Source organism: Salvelinus sp. IW2-2015, unplaced genomic scaffold (assembly GCF_002910315.2).
Source record: "Salvelinus sp. IW2-2015 unplaced genomic scaffold, ASM291031v2 Un_scaffold2778, whole genome shotgun sequence".
NCBI classification, from domain to species: Eukaryota; Metazoa; Chordata; class Actinopteri; order Salmoniformes; family Salmonidae; genus Salvelinus; species Salvelinus sp. IW2-2015.
In genome coordinates this window covers 30,918-48,041 of record NW_019944080.1, presented here as the reverse complement: position 1 = coordinate 48,041, position 17,124 = coordinate 30,918, and the positions used below count along the sequence as shown (strand labels likewise).

The window sequence follows — 17,124 nt, the reverse complement described above, 5'->3', positions numbered from 1 at the left end:
CCCTATGGGACTCCCAATCACAGCCAGATATGATGCAGCCTGGATTTGAACCAGGGGACTTCGAACCAGGGAGTGCAGTGAAGCCTCTTAAACTGAGATGCAGTACCTTAGACCTCTGCGCCACTCGGGAGGTATACTGTCATAAAGGTTAGCATATTTGCAATGAACCAAACTGTTTTTGCATGTTATTTTGAGTGTGACATTGAAGGGATAGTTCACCCAGTTCACCCGAGCCGAAAAGATGAAAAATCTGTCGATGTGTCCTTGAGAAAGGCACTTAACCCTAATCTCTAATCCATCTGTTGTCCAGGTATGACAGCAACCCATTATTTGGTTTTGTTTACCTGGCTACTGTTTAAAATGTTAACTTTTTAACATTTGTGGCACAAATCCAATGCAAGTCAATTAGCATTTCCGTGCTTCATATCCAAATCATCTATAAGTAACATCAGTGAATACATTTTTTGATACTTTAGGATGAGTTGGACATGCTAATATGCTAATATACGGTGCATTCAGAAAATATTCAGACCCCTTGACATTTTCCAAATTTCCAGCCTTATTCTAAAATTGATTAAATTGTTTTTTACCCCTCATCAATCTACATACAATATACCATAATGACAAAGCAAAAACCGGTTKTATAAATKTTTGCATTTTTGCAATATCACATTTACATAAGTATTCAGACCCTTTACTCAGTACTTTGTTGTAGCACCTTTGACAGTGATTACAGCCTTGAGTCTTCTTGGGTATGACGCTACAAACATGGCACACCTGTATTTGGGGAGTTTCTCCCATTTTTCTCTGCAGATCCTCTCAAGCTCTGTCAGGTTGGATGGGGAGCGTCGCTGCACAGCTATTTTCAGGTCTCTCCAGAGATGTTCGATCGAGTTCAAGACCGGGCTCTGGCTGGGCCACTCAAGGACATTCAGAGACTTGTCCCGAAGCCACTCCTGCATTGTCTTGGCTGTGTGCTTACTGTCGTTGTCCTGTTGGAAGGTGAACCTTCACCCCAGTCTGAGGTCCTGAGCGCTCTGGAGCAGGTTTTCATCAAGGATCTTTCTGTACATTGCTCTGTTCATCTTTCCCTCGATCCTGACTAGTCTCCCAGTCCCTGCCGCTGAAAAACATCCCCACAGCATGATGCTGCATCCACCATTCACCATAGGGATGGTGCCAGGTTTCCTCCAGATATAAAGCTTGTAGAAACATCTCAAGGATGATCAATGGAAACAGGATGCACCTGAGCTCAATTTYGAGTCTCATAGCAAAGGTTTTTTATTTTTAATACATTTTCAAAAATTTCTAAAAACCTGTTTTCGCTTTGTCATTATTGGGTATTGTGTGTAGATTGATGAGGGGGAAAACGTATTTAATACATATTACAATAAGGCTGTAACGTAACAAAATGTTGAAAAAGTCAAGGGGTCTGAATACTTTCCAAATGCACTGTAGATACCATTGACTTGCATTGGATTTGTGCCACAAATGTTAAAACGTTAGACTACAAATAGTGCTGTTGTATTGGAGACCAGGGATGGTTTAGATCTCCCGGGTGGCGCAGTGGTCTAGGGCTGCGCCACCAGAGTCTCTGGGTTCGCGCCCAGGCTGGGCTGGGTTCGCGCCCAGGCTCTGTCGCAGCCGGCCGCAACCGGGAGATCCGTGGGGCGACGCACAATTGGCATAGCGTCGTCCGGGTTAGGGAGGGTTTGGCCGGTAGGGAGGGTTTGGCCGGTAGGGTATCCTTGTCTCAGTATGTAAAAAAAAATTAAAATAAAAAGATAAATTTAAATAAAAAAAATATAAAAAAAATGTGCACTCTACTGTAAGTCGCTCTGGATAAGAGCGTCTGCTAAATGACTAAAATGTAAATGTTTAGATTTTTTTGTCAATTTCTCAGAGATTGAGCTTCTACATTCAAAATGTGACTGGAACAACTTCTCTNTTCTACATTCAAAATGTGACTGGAACAACTTCTCTTCTGTCTGCTATAACTTGGTATAGGTATTATCTCTTTACATCCAACAGACAAGGTGTGACTTTGTCTCAAATGTTACAATTTACCCCACCTCCTGGGTCAGTTGTAACAAGGCTTGGGGTGAAATGTTACCCCACATCCTGGGTCAGTTGTAACAGGGCTTGGGGTGAAATGTTACCCCACCTCCTGGGTCAGTTGTAACAGGGCTTGGGGTGAAATGTTACCCCACCTCCTGGGTCAGTTGTAACAAGGCTTGGGGTGAAATGTTACCCCACCTCCTGGGTCAGTTGTAACAGGGCATGGGGTGAAATGTTACCCCACCTCCTGTGTCAGTTGTAACAGGGCTTGGGGTTGCATGTAACCGTTTGAAATAATGTTTCAATCATGACATGCAACGAGATATTGAAAGTCTTTATTGAGAACATTTTGTTCAGAAATAGTCATACGTTTTGTGAATCTAATTACAAAGAAGGTGATGCCATCAAAAAAACAAATTTGCCCCGCAAAACATTACTTTCTTATCTCAAAATAGTATTTTTGTCAATCAAACGTGCAGTCGATCACAGGGTTTTGTTTCTTCACATGAGGGTTGAGGACTAAACTGAGCATGTGCACAACGAGACATGATTTGAGCTTGTTCCTGATTGGCAGATATCGAGAGTGTTACATCTATCCCGAGTTACATCCATCCCCGGTCTCCCCTAGTCTATTTGGCCGGAGATCGAGATGCACATTGGCTTAATGATGGTGGGAACTGGCGGTACAAAGTGGTACAACCTCAAGTAAAACATCCTGAAACAGCTCTGACAGGCCTAATCAAGTGCTTGGTTTTACATTTTCCATTGGCCAGGAAACAGATTGTTTAAATTCCAAATGGCACCCTATTCCCTTTACGGTGCACTACGTTTGACCAGGGCCAATAGATGTACTATAAAGGGAATAGGATACCGTTTGGGACAGACGCCTTGTGTTCCTGGCTGCAGGACATCAGCCTGTGATGGAGGGACCAGAGCCTGTTTCCTATTCATCAGAGCCTTATGAAGCAGCTTCATAGCCGACGACCCTATAGTCATCACCTNGACATCAGCCTGTGATGGAGGGACCAGAGCCTGTTTCCTATTCATCAGAGCCTTATGAAGCAGCTTCATAGCCGACGACCCTATAGTCATCACCTCAAAGGGCCTTGGCTGGAGCTAGCATATCACGACAAAGCTGCTTTGGTGTTGCACACCCCCCCTTTCTCTCTCATGTTCTCTTCTCTGTCTGACTATCTGTCTCTCTTTCTGTCCGTCTGTCTCTCTCCCTTTCTGTCTCTCTCTCTCCAGCTCTCCGTCTGTCTCTCTCTCATGTTCTCTTCTCTGTCTGACTATCTGTCTCTCTTTCTGTTCGTCTGTGTCTCTCCCTTTCTCTCTCTCTCTCTTCCGCTCTGTCTGTCTCTCTCCCTTTCTCTCTCTCTCTCCCGCTCTGTCTGTCTCTCTCTCTCTGCCTCTGTCTGTCTGTCTGTCTGTCTCTGATTTGCTGGATATTTTAGCTATAGCAACATCCTCTCACCCGCTCCACTATGCCAAGGACATCAGCATTGAGGGTGGTCATCCTCTAGGCGTCTCTGTTGCCTCACCCCAGGATCCTCTAGTTCCGAGACCCCAACAAAACTGAGTAACAGACAGAGTCAGACTCCCTCTCTCCGGCCATGACAGGCTGATGATTCACTTCTGCATCCCAAATGACGCCCTATATATATATAGTGTGCTACTGTTGACCAGGGCCCCAAAATATTGCACTATGCAGGGAATAGGGTGCCATTTGGGACGCAACCAATCTCCTGGGGTAATGAGGAGTTTTACTGTAATCCCCTTGAGATGAGCACAAAGTTCCTTCCCTCTCTGGTCTGGTTTTGTATTTGTATTTATTATGGATCCCCATTAGCTGCTGCCAAGGCAGCAACTACTCTTCCTGGGGTCCGGGCAAAATTAAGGCAGTTATACAATTTTAAAAACATTACAATACATTCATTACAGAATTCACAACACACTAAGAGTTTGCCCTCAGGCCCATACTCCACTACCACGTATCTACAATGCAAATCCATGTGTACATGTGTATATAGTGCGTATGTTATCATGTGTGTGTGTGCATGTGTCTGTGTCTATGTTTGTGTTACTTCACAGTCCCCACTGTTCCATAAGGTGTATTTTTACCTACTTTTTAAATCTGATTCTACTGCTTGCATCAGTTACCTGATGTGGAATAGAGTTCCATGTAGTCATGGCTCTATGTAGTACTGTGCACTTCTCATAGTCTGTTCTGGACWTGGGGACTGTGAAGAGACCTCTGGTGGTATGTCTTGTGGGGTATGCATGGGTGTCCGAGCAGTGTGCTAGTAATTTAAACAGACAGCTTGGTACCTTCAACTTGTCAACACCTCTTACAAAAACAAGTAATGAGGAAGTCAATCTCTCTTCCACTTTGAGCCATGAGAGATTGACATGCATGTCATTAATGTTATCTCACTGTGTACTGTTCTGAGCCAACTGCAATTTTCCCAAGTCCCTCTTTGTGGCACCTGACCACACTACTGAACAGTGCGACAAAACCAGGGCCTGTAGGACCTGCCTTGTTGATAGTGTTGTTAAGAAGACAGAGTATGGACAGACTTCTCCCCATCTTAGCTACTGTTGTTTCAATATGTTTTGATCATGACAGTTTACAACCCAGGGTTACTCCAAGCACCTTAGTTACATCAACTTGTTCAATTTCRAGATGTAGTTGAGGTTTAGGGTTTAGTGAATGATTTGTCCCAAATACAATGCTTTTAGTTTTGGAAATATTTATTTCCTTGCCACCCATTCTGGAACTAACTGCAGCTCTTTGTTAAGTGTTGCAGTCATTTCAGTCGCAGTAGTAGCTGACGTGTATAGTGTTGAGGCATTCACATACATAGACACACTGGCCGTACTCAAAGCCAGTGGCATGTTGTTAGTTAAGATTGAAAAAAGTAAGGGGCCTAAACAGCTGCCCTGGGGAATTCCTGCTTCTACCTGGATTATATTTGAGAGGCTTCCATTAAAGAACACCCTCTGTGTTCTGATAGACAAGTAACTCTTTATCCACATTATAGCAGGGGGTGTAAAGCAATAACACATGTTTTTCCAGCAGCAGACTATGATCGATAATGTCAAAAGCTGYRCTGAAGTCTAACAAGACAGCCCCCACAATCATTTTATCATCAATTTCTCTCAGCCAATCATCAGTCATTTGTGTAAGTGCCGTGCTTGTTGAGTGTCCTTCCCTATATGCGTGCTGAAAGTCTGTGGTCCATTTACTTTCTGTGAAATAGCATTGTATCTGGTCAAGCACAGAGGTCTGATGTCCCCCTCCCTCTCTGGTCAGGCACAGAGGTCTGATGTCCCCCTCCCTCTCTGGTCAGGCACAGAGGTCTGATGTCCCCCTCCGCTCTCTGGTCAGGCAACAGAGGTCTGATGTCCCCCTCCTCTCTGGTCAGGCACAGAGGTCTGATGTCCCCCTCCCTCTCTGGTCAGCACAGGGTTGATGTCCCCCCCTCTCTGGTCAGGCACAGAGGTCTGATGTCCCCCTCCCTCTCTGGTCAGGCACAGAGGTCTGATGTCCCCCTCCCTCTCTGGTCAGGCACAGAGGTCTGATGTCCCCCTCCCTCTCTGGTCTGGCACAGAGGTCTGATGTCCCCCTCCCTCTCTGGTCAAGCACAGAGGTCTGATGTCCCCCGCCCTCTCTGGTCTGGTTCGACAGAGGTCTGATTATGTCTGTTGGGTCAATGCCCACTGACATCCTCTCGTTCCTGATGATAATAACAATTTTCCGTGAAATACGAAAGCGCTGTTGAGAGCAAGTGCAACTATTAGGCTGACTGGAACATTATGTAATACAGAAAATTGTGTAACAGTGGATTTGAAGACGTTAACATTGAACCGTTGAGTCTTTTATGTAACCTTTATTTAACTAGGCAAGTCAGTTAAGAACAAATTCTTATTTACAATGACGGYCTACGCCGGCCAAACCCAGAAAACGCTGGGCTAATTGTGGCGCCTCCCTATGGGACTCGGMCAGTTTTGATACAGCCTGGAATTGAACCAGGATCTGTAGTGACGCCTCTAGCAGTGCCTTAGACTGATGCGCCACTCAGGAGCCCAGGCTGTTGCAGTACGATTGAGTGTTGAATTACACGTTGATTTTAACATCTTTATACATGTAGACAATTTGTTTTCATCCATGAACATTCAGTGAAATACTTCAGAGAATGTAATGTACTGTATATAAAGTCCTGTTCTCAGTGTAGTGTAGATTGAAGTCMTGTAGACGGAAGGTTAAAGGTCAATGCATTTTACTACTGTTTAATCATCTCAACATAATTAGATATTTTCCCCCCCCAATTCAATTTTATTTWAATTTCATTGTATTAAATTGTGGAAAGATGTTATATGCATCGGAGACAAAAAAAAACTGAATAACCTTTGTATGTGTGTAAACAAAGTTTTACTGATACAGTTGATAATAATAGTGATACTGCAATGAAAAGCTACCATATTACACATACCTATGGACATGAACCATCATGGGCACCACATGGAATATACTGTAATAAATAGTTGAACACAACATCTGTACACAGAAACAATGCCCCAAATCCATAGAAATGTCCAAGTACAACACATTCATTTTTTTCTTCTCATAAATTTACAATTGACGTTAAAAACTTTCCAAAATAAAACCGGTAAGGTACATTTTTTTCTATTTAGTTCCATTTCATTGAAATAAAACAAGCAACTACTGAATTTGTAAGGTATTATTTACAGGTTAATACAACAAGCAACTACTGAATTTGTAAGGTATTATTTACAGGTTAATACAACAAGCAACTACTGAATTTGTAAGTTATTATTTACAGGTTAATAAAACAAGCAACTACTGAATTTGTAAGGTATTATTTACAGGTTACTAAAACAAGCAACTACAAAAAAGGCACAATTGTCTATACAACATGTACAAAAGAAAAAATTGTCTGGAGCTGACAAAAAAGTTAAAAGATCATTATCATAAGCATCTATTGATTGCACATACAATATGAATGTCAGAAACTGTGCTTTGAATGGTGATTTGCAGAGAAACAAACCCACCCTGAAGTGTTTTCAGTCTTAGAAAGTGACAACCATTACAAAATAAGAACATTGATAAGTAGCCTGGTTAACCAGATTGAACGTTGAGATCACCATTGTAAACTCAGCATTCAGTCTGGTTTTAATCAGGCTATTCGGTTGGGGGTTTCAGGTGGCGATGACCAGTCTGTCCTCATCATCGCTGGATGCCGAGTCATCATTGTAGTCTTCCGTTTCCTGCTGTCGTGAGGGCATCGACTGCCTCCGAGGCGTGACAGGCTCACTGGCTCCCTCTGCTGGAGGTTTCTTATTCTTATCCAGACCCCTGTCAGGAGCTGGGGCTGGAACTGGAGCTGGGGCCGGAGCTGGGGCTGGAGCTGGCTGTGCTAGCGATGTTGTTACCCTCTCTTTCTTTTCTGAAGTCTGTGTGTCATCAGAGCCTCTGGAGCCTCCGGAACCCCCTGACCCTGATCTGCTGCATGATGATGCCAATTCCTGGGCGGGACTTCCCCTCAGGGTGGCGGTGGGATGGGAAGCAGCAGACAGACAGCTGACTGAGGGTCCGGTTTCAGTCTGAGAGGAGGGCTGAGGGGCCCGTGGGGCTCCTGGGGCATCGAGGCTGCCCTGCCTCTCAAAGGGTCCGGCGAGGGGACTGAGGCCGGAGAGGGGGCTGAGGGAGGGGATGAGGGTGGGAACGGCGATGTTGAGGATCTGCAGGCCGGAGATGTGGGTGTGGTGGTGGGGGMCTGTCCTGCTCTGTGAGGTGGGGGTGTGAGCCAGGACATGCAGGCCCAAGGTGGCATTGAGCGACAGGCCACGTTGGGATAGCAGCTGGGTGGAGGTCAGGCCTTCTGAGCTGGTCAGTGTCAGAGTCTCCAGACCCATGGACTGCAGCGTCTGGTGGGAGGCCCCGAGGGCCGGTAGACCAACCACCTTCCCCAGCCCAGTCACCTGCCCAAGCCCAGGCACCTGCCCAGCCACCTGCCCCTGCCCAGCCACCTGCCCCAGCCCAGCCACCTGCCCAAGGGGGAAGCAGGGCATGATACTACTGATGGGCTCCTGGACCACCAGAAGCTGGTTGACGGGGGATGAGGGACTCACCATACCATCAGCCTCGGGGGAGTTAGAGGAGTTGTGGAATGGGAGGGGGCTGGTGTTCCGGTGGATGACGCTCACAGCGGGGATGGTGAGCTGGACAGGGCCAGCCTGGATGGGCACGAAGGTGGAATAGGCTGCCAGGCCAGCGGGAACCAGCTGGATGCCCCCCACGGGGACCATGTTGTAGGGGGAGTGTGAGGGCTGCTGGGAGTGCAGAGGCAGGTGGCTGAAGAGGTGGGTGTTTGTCCCCTGTGTGGCCCCTGGTCCTTGGGTCGGGCCCTGGGAAGGAAAGTGCAAGGGGCTGTAGGAGGATGACTGGAGGCCATAGGAGGAGGTCTGAGTGCTGACATCTGTCCCGACAGGGACACCTGGGTCACTCACTGACAGGGCCAAAGTGCCATCCTGGGAAAGAGCAAAATAAAAACTAGTAATTATGACCTTTACTTACTGCATGACTGATCTGGAAACAGGACCAACACTGAACATACTCCTCATGCCTTTTCACAGGAACAACTTATTGAAAAGACATGAGAAGACGATACACCACATGACCAAAAGTAAGTGGACACCTACTTGTCAAACATCTCATTCCAAAATCATGAGCATTAATATGGAGTTGGTCGCCCCCTTTACTGCTATAACAGTCTCCACTTTTCTGGGGAGGCTTTCCACTAGATGTTGGAACATTGCTGCGGGGACTTGCTTCCATTCAGCCACAAGAGCATTAGTGAGGTCAGGCACTGATGTTGAGCGATTAGGACGGGCTCACATTCATCCCAAAGGTGTTAGATGGTGTTGAGGTCAGGGCTCTGTGCTGAGCAGTCAAGTTCTTCCATACCGATCTCAACAAATAATTTCTGTATGGACCTCGCTTTGTGCATGGGGGCATTGTAATGCTGAAACAGGAAAGGGCCTTCCCCAAACTGTTGCTACAAAGTTGGAAGCACAGAATCGTCMAAAAAAKTATTTTATGCAGTCGCGTTAAGATTTCCCTTCACTGGAACTAAGGGGCCTAGCCCAACCTTGAAAAACAGCCCCAAACCATTATTCCTCCTCCACCAAACTTTACAGTTGGCACTATGTATTCGGGCAGACGTTCTCCTGGCATCCGCCAAACCCAGATTCGTCTGTAGGACTGCCAGATGGTGAAGCGTGATTCATCACTCAAGAGAACGCGTCTCCACTGCTCTGGACTCCAATGGCAGCAAGCTTTACACCACTCCAGCCAACACTTGGCATTGCGCATGGTGATCTTAGGCTTGTGTGTGGATGCTCGGCCATGGAAACCAGTTTCATGAAGCTCCCGACGAATAGTTATTGTGCTGACGTTGCTTCCAGAGGCAGTTTGGAACTCAGTAAGTAGTGAGTGTTGCAACCGAGGACAGACTATTTTTAGGCGCTGTGTGCTTCAGCACTCGACAATCCTTCTGTGAGCTTGTGTTGCTTACCACTTAGCAGCTGAGCCGTTGTTGCTCTTAGATGTTCCCACTTCACAATAACAGCACTTACAGTTGACYGGTGCAGCTCTAGCAGGGCAGAAATATGACAGACTGTCTTGTTGGAAAGGTGGCGTCCTATGACGGTGCCACGTTATAAGTAACTGAGCTCTTCACTAAGGCCATTCTACTGGCAATGTTTGTCTATGGAGATTGCATGGCTGTGTGCTCGATTGTATACAACTGTCTGCAACGAGTGTGGCTGAAATTGCCAAATAATCTAATTTGAAGGGGTGTCCACATACTTTTGTATATATAGTGCATGTGACTAGAAACGAGCCATTCATTGAAAGCTGATAATCAGAAATACATTCACCTTTTCATTCAGAACAGATTTGCTGAAGTGCCTCGCATAAGGGATTCAAGGGTATGGGTATGGAAGGGTATGGGTATGAAAGGGTATGGGTATGAAAGGGTATGAAAGTGCAGAGTGACTGGGATGGAGAGAGAGAGGATGGGGGGAGGAGGAGCACATGGTGGGGCTCACCTGGCTGAGCTTGGAGCAGCTCTTGCCCGGTGCGGGGGGACAAGGGGGCACGTCAAAGTCAGGGTAATCGATGGACATCTGCCTGCACGGCGAGACAGGGCTCATCATGGGCACCGACTCTGTGCCGGATGTGTGGGGGGGCGGGGAGTAGGGCAAGGGGCTGGAGAAGCCTCCGGAGATCGACATCTGCTTGACCAGGGAGACAGGGCTCAGCATGGGCACGGACTCTGTGTCTGAGGCGTCGTGGGTGTGGTGGGTGTGGGAGTCGGAGGCGGGGAGCTGGGGGAGGGACAGGGGAGCTGGGTGGTGGTGGTGGATGGACATCTGAGCCAGGAGGGAGCTGGGAGGGAGCTCAGCCTGGAGGGAGGAGGGGATGTGCTGGGGGCTGGCTGAGACCGAGGGGTTGGTGGACAGGCCCGACTCAGCCTGGCTGTCATCCTCCTCTTCCTCATTATCATCTTCGTTGTCATCATCAGCACCTTCGGAGTCCTCTCCGTCTGAATCTGGGCGGTCTGTACTGCCCACCTGGCTATGGTCTCCTGGGGAAGAGAAACAGAGGGCTCTTAGTTACCAAGACAGAGAGATAGAGGGCTCTTAGTTACCAAGACAGGGGTATATATATTTAACCAACATGTGATCTGAGACAGCGGTATATATCCATCTGCTTCAAAAAATAAAGGGAACCACTTAAACAACACATGTAAACGCCAAGTAATCACACTTGCTGTGAATCCAAAACGTCCACCTTAGAGGCAACACTGATTGACAGATCATTTCACATGCTGTTGTGCATATGGATAGACACAGGTGGAAATTATAGGCAATTAGCAAGCAAACCCCCCACATCAGAGCATGCCCGCTGCTTATAGGGAGGTCATACGGCACGTGGGGCCACACAACATACTGAGCCTCATTTTGACTTGTTTTACGGACAGTTACAGTAAAGTTGAATCAGCCTGTAAGGGTGTTTTTCCACTTTAATTTTGAAAGTGTGGACTGCCAAATCCAGACTCCATGGGTTGATAAGGCCAGTACAATAAAGGAGTGGTTCTGCAGGTGGTGACCAAGACCACTTCTCATTCCTATGCTTCTGGCTGATGTTTTGGGTCACTTTTGAATGCTGGCAGTGCTTTCACTCTAGTGGTAGCATGAGACGGAGTCTACAACCCACACAAGTGCTCAGGTAGTGCAGCTCATCCAGGATGGCACATAATGCGAGCTGTGGCAAGAAAGGTTTGCTGTGTCTGTCAGCGTAGTGTCCAGAGCATGGAGGCGCTACAGGAGACAGGCCAGTACATCAGGAGACGTGGAGGAGGCGTAGGAGGGCAACAACCAGCAGCAGGACCGCTACTCCGCTTTGTGCAAGGAGGAGCAGGAGGAGCACTGCAGAGCCCTGCAAAATGACCTCCAGCAGGCACAAATGTGCATGTGTCTGCTCAAACGGTCAGAAACAGACTCCATGAGGGTGGTATGAGGGCCGACGTCCACAGGTGGGGGTTGTGCTTACAGCCACACCGTGCAGGACGTTTGGCATTGCCAGAGAACACCAAGATTGGCAAATTCTCCACTGGCGCCCTGTGCCTCTCACAGATGAAAGCAGGTTCACACTGAGCACATGTGACAGACGTGACAGAGTCTGGAGACGCCGTGGAGAACGTTCTGCTGCTGCAACATCCTCCAGCATGACCGGTTTGCGGTGGGTCAGTCATGGTGTGGGGTGGCATTTCTTTGGGGGGCCCACAGCCTCCATGTGCTCGCCAGAGGTAGCCTGACTGCCATTAGGTACGAGATGAGATCCTCAGACCCTTGTGAGACCATATGCTGGTGCGGTTGGCCTGGGTTACTCCTAATGCAAGACAATGCTAGACCTCATGTGGCTGGAGTGTGTCAGCAGTTCCTGCAAGGGGAAGGCATTGATGCTATGGACTGGCCCGCCGTTCCCCAGACCTGAATCCAATTGAGCACATCTGGGACATCATGTCTCGCTCCATCCACCAACGCCACGTTGCACCACAGACTGTCCAGGAGTTGGCGGATGCTTTAGTCAGGTCTGGGAGGAGATCCTCAGGAGACCATCGCCACTCATCAGGAGCATGCCAGGCGTTATAGGGAGGTCATACAGGCACGTGGAGGCCACACACACTACTGAGCCTCATTTTGACTTGTTTTAAGGACATTACATCAAAGTTGGATCAGCTGTAGGGTGGTTTTCCACTTTAATTTTGAGTGTGACATCCAAATCGCTCCCATGAGTTGATAAATTTGATTTCCATTGATAATTTTTGTGTGATTTTGTTGTCAGCACATTCAACTATGTAAAGAAAAAAGTATTTAATAAGAATATTTCATTCATTCAGATCTAGGATGTGTTATGTTAGTGTTCCCTTATGTTAGTGTTCCCTTTTTGAGCAGTGTATATTAACCAACATTGATCTGAGACAGCGGTATATATTAACCAACATTGATCTGAGACAGCGGTATATATATATATTAACCAACATTGATCTGAGACAGCGGTATATATATATTAACCAACATTGACCCGAGACAGCAGTACATATATACAGTTGTATATTTGTGTCATTCTCAAAACTTTTGGCCACGACRATCTTAACCAACATTGATCTGAGATAGCGGTGTCAATATGTTGAGATATTAACCAACATTCATGTGGGAACTTTGAAAATCAGATATCTGGTACAGACTATATCCCTCCCCACAGTAAGAAAGTCTGCCAAGGAATAGCATTAAGACTGGGTCAATAATGAGTCTGTCCAAAATGGCACCCTATGTCCTATATAGTGCACTATGTAGGAAATAGGTTTCCATTTGGGATGCACATTAGATTTGAAGGACTGGTGATTCACATTCACACCCTTACAGGCCACCACAGGCCTTACAGGCCACCACAGGCCTTACAGGCCACCACAGGCCACCACAGGCCTTACAGGCCACCACAGGCCACCACAGGCCTTACAGGCCACCACAGGCCTTACAGCCCACCACAGGCCTTACAGTCCACCACAGGCCACCACAGGCCTTACAGGCCACCACAGGCCTTACAGGCCACCACAGGCCTTACAGGCCACCACAGGCCACCACAGGCCACCACAGGCCACCACAGGCCACCATAGGCCTTACAGGCCACCACAGGCCACCACAGGCCACCACAGGCCACCACAGGCAGAAGGAAGGATAAAAACAAATATCCTCTCAGTACCGGCCCGGGACCATAGAAAGCTTTTTAGCCTCGCTCTCTCTCTCCCTCGTTCTCTCTCTCCCTCGTTCTCTCTCTCCCTCGTTCTGTCTCTCTCTCTCGTTCTGTCTCTCTCTCTCGTTCTGTCTCTCTCTCTCGTTCTGTCTTCTCTTCGTTCTGTTCTCTCTCCGTTCTGTCTCTCTCTCTGTTCTGTCTACTCTCTCTCGTTCTGTCTCTCTCATCGTTCTGTTCTCTCCGTTCTTTTCTCTCTTCTTCTCGTCGTTCTACTCTCTCTCGCTCTATTGATGTCTTCCTCTCTTACGCTCTTCTCCTTTCTCCCTATCTATCATTATCTCTTCCTCTCTCTTCCTCTCCCTCCATTTGTGTAAAATTAGACACAGCAATTACCCCTCCCTAAATGCTGCCTGTGCATGCCGCCCACATGCCTCCCAGTAAAGAGGAGAACAAGCTGCATTTAGAATGTCTAATTAGGACCCTAGCAGTGACATCACAACACAGACCGTGACAGTCGGCATTTCATAGCGGTGTATAGTCATTATCAGGACAACTATCAAAAGGAMTGTGGAAGGGTGATTCTGTTACTAGAGGCATAGGAGAGAGGTGTTGGATTCACCCGATGATGTTACATTGGGCTTCTGTCCGAGCGCGAATGTGTCTGTGTGAGGCGTTATCCAGTTACACATACTGTAGGAGTCTGAAACCCACAGCGTCTCTTGATTTAAATCAAAATGACAARGAAGACACGGAGTGTAACAGCCACCTCTTAAACAAAAGCTGTTTTATAAACCTTCCTAATCAAATTCACATTTTGTGTTATAAACAAAGGCTTAAACCTGAGTTAGTTAATCCCAGTTTAGCTAGGGGATCTGTGTGGATTAAGAGATCTGACACTGAAAGTTAAAAAAAATCTAAAATATTACTACAAATCTGTAATATCCCTTTGACCTAAGAGGAATGTGTTTATTTCTGTCTCTCATTGAGAGAGCTGATGAACTGGCTTCATAACAGTCATCCCAGCACATACGTCAGTACGCCTGTGTGTATTACAGACCCGGTGGTGAATTCCCATTATAAATAGGCAGAACAACTATGTATGTCTTCCCAGAACATATGCCCCTACGTCAGTACGCCTGTGTGTTTTACAGTACGGTGGGTCGAAGCTGATATGTGACGTACCTGAGTCTTCTGCATCCTGGTCCTCCACACCCATCTCTATACACTTCTTACTGTGTGCCTTGGACTTCATATGCTTGGTCAGATTCCCTGTGGGAAGAGATTCAAGTTTATTAAATAAAATAAATAAAATACAATTGTATTTGTCACATGGGCCGAATTCAACAGTGAAATGCTTGCTTACTAGCAGAGTAAAAAAAAAATATATTTTTTTTATTTGTAACATCAATGCCATAGCAACAATATAAAATGAGATGCTCTTTACGAGKTGAGGAGCACTCTGAAATGAAACGCTAAAATCACATAGTAACCTACTTACCAATAAGGGGTTTATTTTTAAAACATTTTGGAAGGTTTGTTGAGATGGGAGGGGCTTGCACAGGAGGAGCTTACGTAAGACTGAGAACACTTTGTGTTCCAAATGGCACCCTATTCCCTTTATAGTGCACTATTTTTGACCAGGGCCCATAGGACTCTGGTTAAAAGTAGAGGACTATGTAGGGACTAGAGCGCCATATGAGACAAAGCCACGGTCTCTGGGCAGACAGCATGTAATGGGTGAGTAAAGGGAACGTGGGATGTTGTGCTGACACTGTGTTATGTTACTGTTCTGCAGTGTGTGTAGACGGAATGGTGAATCGTACTGTCTTTTATTAAGAGACGGAAAGAGACAAAGTCTTCAAAACGACCTAGGGTTTCAAACAGGAAAAAGATTAGAGCGAAACTCGGGTGAAATTTTAAAAAACGCATTAAAATGTAGGAATTAAGTAATAAAGTGGAATATATGCCCTCATTCTAAAGGAACTATCCTTCAATTTCATTGAACAGTGCGTAATTGGGCTCACAATGCGTGTTTCCTTGTCCAACAAAATATCAACAGTGTTTTCAGTGCATATCGCCTACGACACCAAAGCAACAGCCTGCTGCTGCAGTCAGTTACTGGTAGACGATCAAACAAAAAGTAGCTGTCGAGTTTAAAAAATAATGTACCTTTATTTAACTAGGCAAGCCAGTGAAGAACAATTTTTTATTTTCAATGACGGCCTAGGAACAGTGGGTTAACTGCCTTGATCAGGGGCCGAACGACAGATTTTTATCCTTGTCAGCTCTGGTTACTAGTCCAACGCTCTAACCACTAGGCTACCTGCTGGTTAGAGCGTTGGGCTAGTAACCAGCAGGTAGCCTAGTGGTTAGAGCGTTGGCTAGTAACCAGCAGGTAGCCTAGTGGTTAGAGCGTTGGCTAGTAACCAGCAGGTAGCCTAGTGGTTAGAGCGTTGGACTAGTAACCAGCAGGTAGCCTAGTGGTTAGAGCGTTGGCTAGTAACCAGTAGGTAGCTAGTGGTTGAGGCGTTGGGCTAGTAACCAGCAGGTAGCCTAGTGGTTAGAGCGTTGGGCTAGTAACCAGCAGGTAGCCTAGTGGTTAGAGCGTTGGGCCAGTAACCAGGCAGGTAGCCTAGTGGTTAGAGCGTTGGGCTAGTAACCAGCAGGTAGCCTAGTGGTTAGAGCGTTGGGCCAGTAACCAGCAGGTAGCCTAGTGGTTAGACGTGTGGACTAGTAACCAGCAGGTAGTCTAGTGGTTAGAGCGTTGGCTAGTAACCAGCAGGTAGCCTAGTGGTTGAGGCGTTGGGCTAGTAACCAGCAGGTAGCCTAGTGTTAGAGCGTTGGGCCAGTAACCAGCAGGTAGCCTAGTGGTTAGAGTGTTGGACTAGTAACCAGCAGGTAGCTAGTGGTTAGAGCGTTGGACTAGTAACCAGCAGGTAGCCTGTGGTTAGAGCGTTGGACTAGTAACCAGCAGGTAGCCTAGTGGTAGAGTGTTGGACTAGTAACCAGCAGGTAGTCTAGTGGTTAGAGCGTTGGACTAGTAACCAGCAGTTAGTCTAGTGGTTAGAGCGTTGGACCAGTAACCAGCAGGTAGCCTAGTGTTAGAGCGTTGGGCCAGTAACCAGCAGGTAGCCTAGTGGTTAGAGCGTTGGGACTAGTAACCAGCAGGTAGCCTAGTGGTTAGAGCGTTGGGCCAGTAACCAGCAGGTAGCCTAGTGGTTAGAGCGTTGGACTAGTAACCAGCAGGTAGTCTAGTGGTTAGAGCGTTGGACCATAACCAGCAGGTAGCCTAGTGGTTAGAGCGTTGGCCAGTAACCAGCAGGTAGCCTAGTGGTTAGAGCGTTGGACTAGTAACCAGCAGGTAGCCTAGTGGTTAGAGCGTTGGGCCAGTAACCAGCAGGTAGTCTAGTGGTTAGAGCGTTGGGCCAGTAAACCAGCAGGTAGTCTAGTGGTTAGAGCGTTGGGCCAGTAACCAGCAGGTAGTCTAGTGTTAGAGCGTTGGACTAGTAACCAGCAGGTAGCCTAGTGGTTAGAGCGTTGGACTAGTAACCAGCATTAGCCTAGTGGTTAGAGCGTTGGACTAGTAACCAGCAGGTAGCCTAGTGGTTAGAGCGTTGGACTAGTAACCAAACAGGTAGCCTAGTGGTTAGAGCGTTGGACTTAGTAACCAGCAGGTAGGCCTAGTGGGTAGAGCGTTGGACTAGTAACCAGCAGGTAGGCCT

The 17,124-nt window shown here is 47.0% G+C and overlaps 1 protein-coding gene across 1 annotated transcript in view; it reads right to left on the bottom strand.

Annotated features, from left to right (window-relative positions):
• Positions 1 to 6,380: 6,380 nt before the first annotated feature.
• Positions 6,381 to 17,124, bottom strand: part of LOC112074728 (zinc finger protein 40-like) — a gene marked incomplete at its 5' end in the record, with an annotated part of 35,645 nt that continues 24,901 nt past the window's right edge. The window contains 3 exons of the mRNA XM_024141840.2: positions 6,381 to 8,610; positions 10,192 to 10,730; positions 14,585 to 14,671. Coding sequence (XP_023997608.1) covers positions 7,279 to 8,610; positions 10,192 to 10,730; positions 14,585 to 14,671 — 1,958 coding nt within the window. The remainder of the gene's footprint in view (positions 8,611 to 10,191; positions 10,731 to 14,584; positions 14,672 to 17,124) is intronic.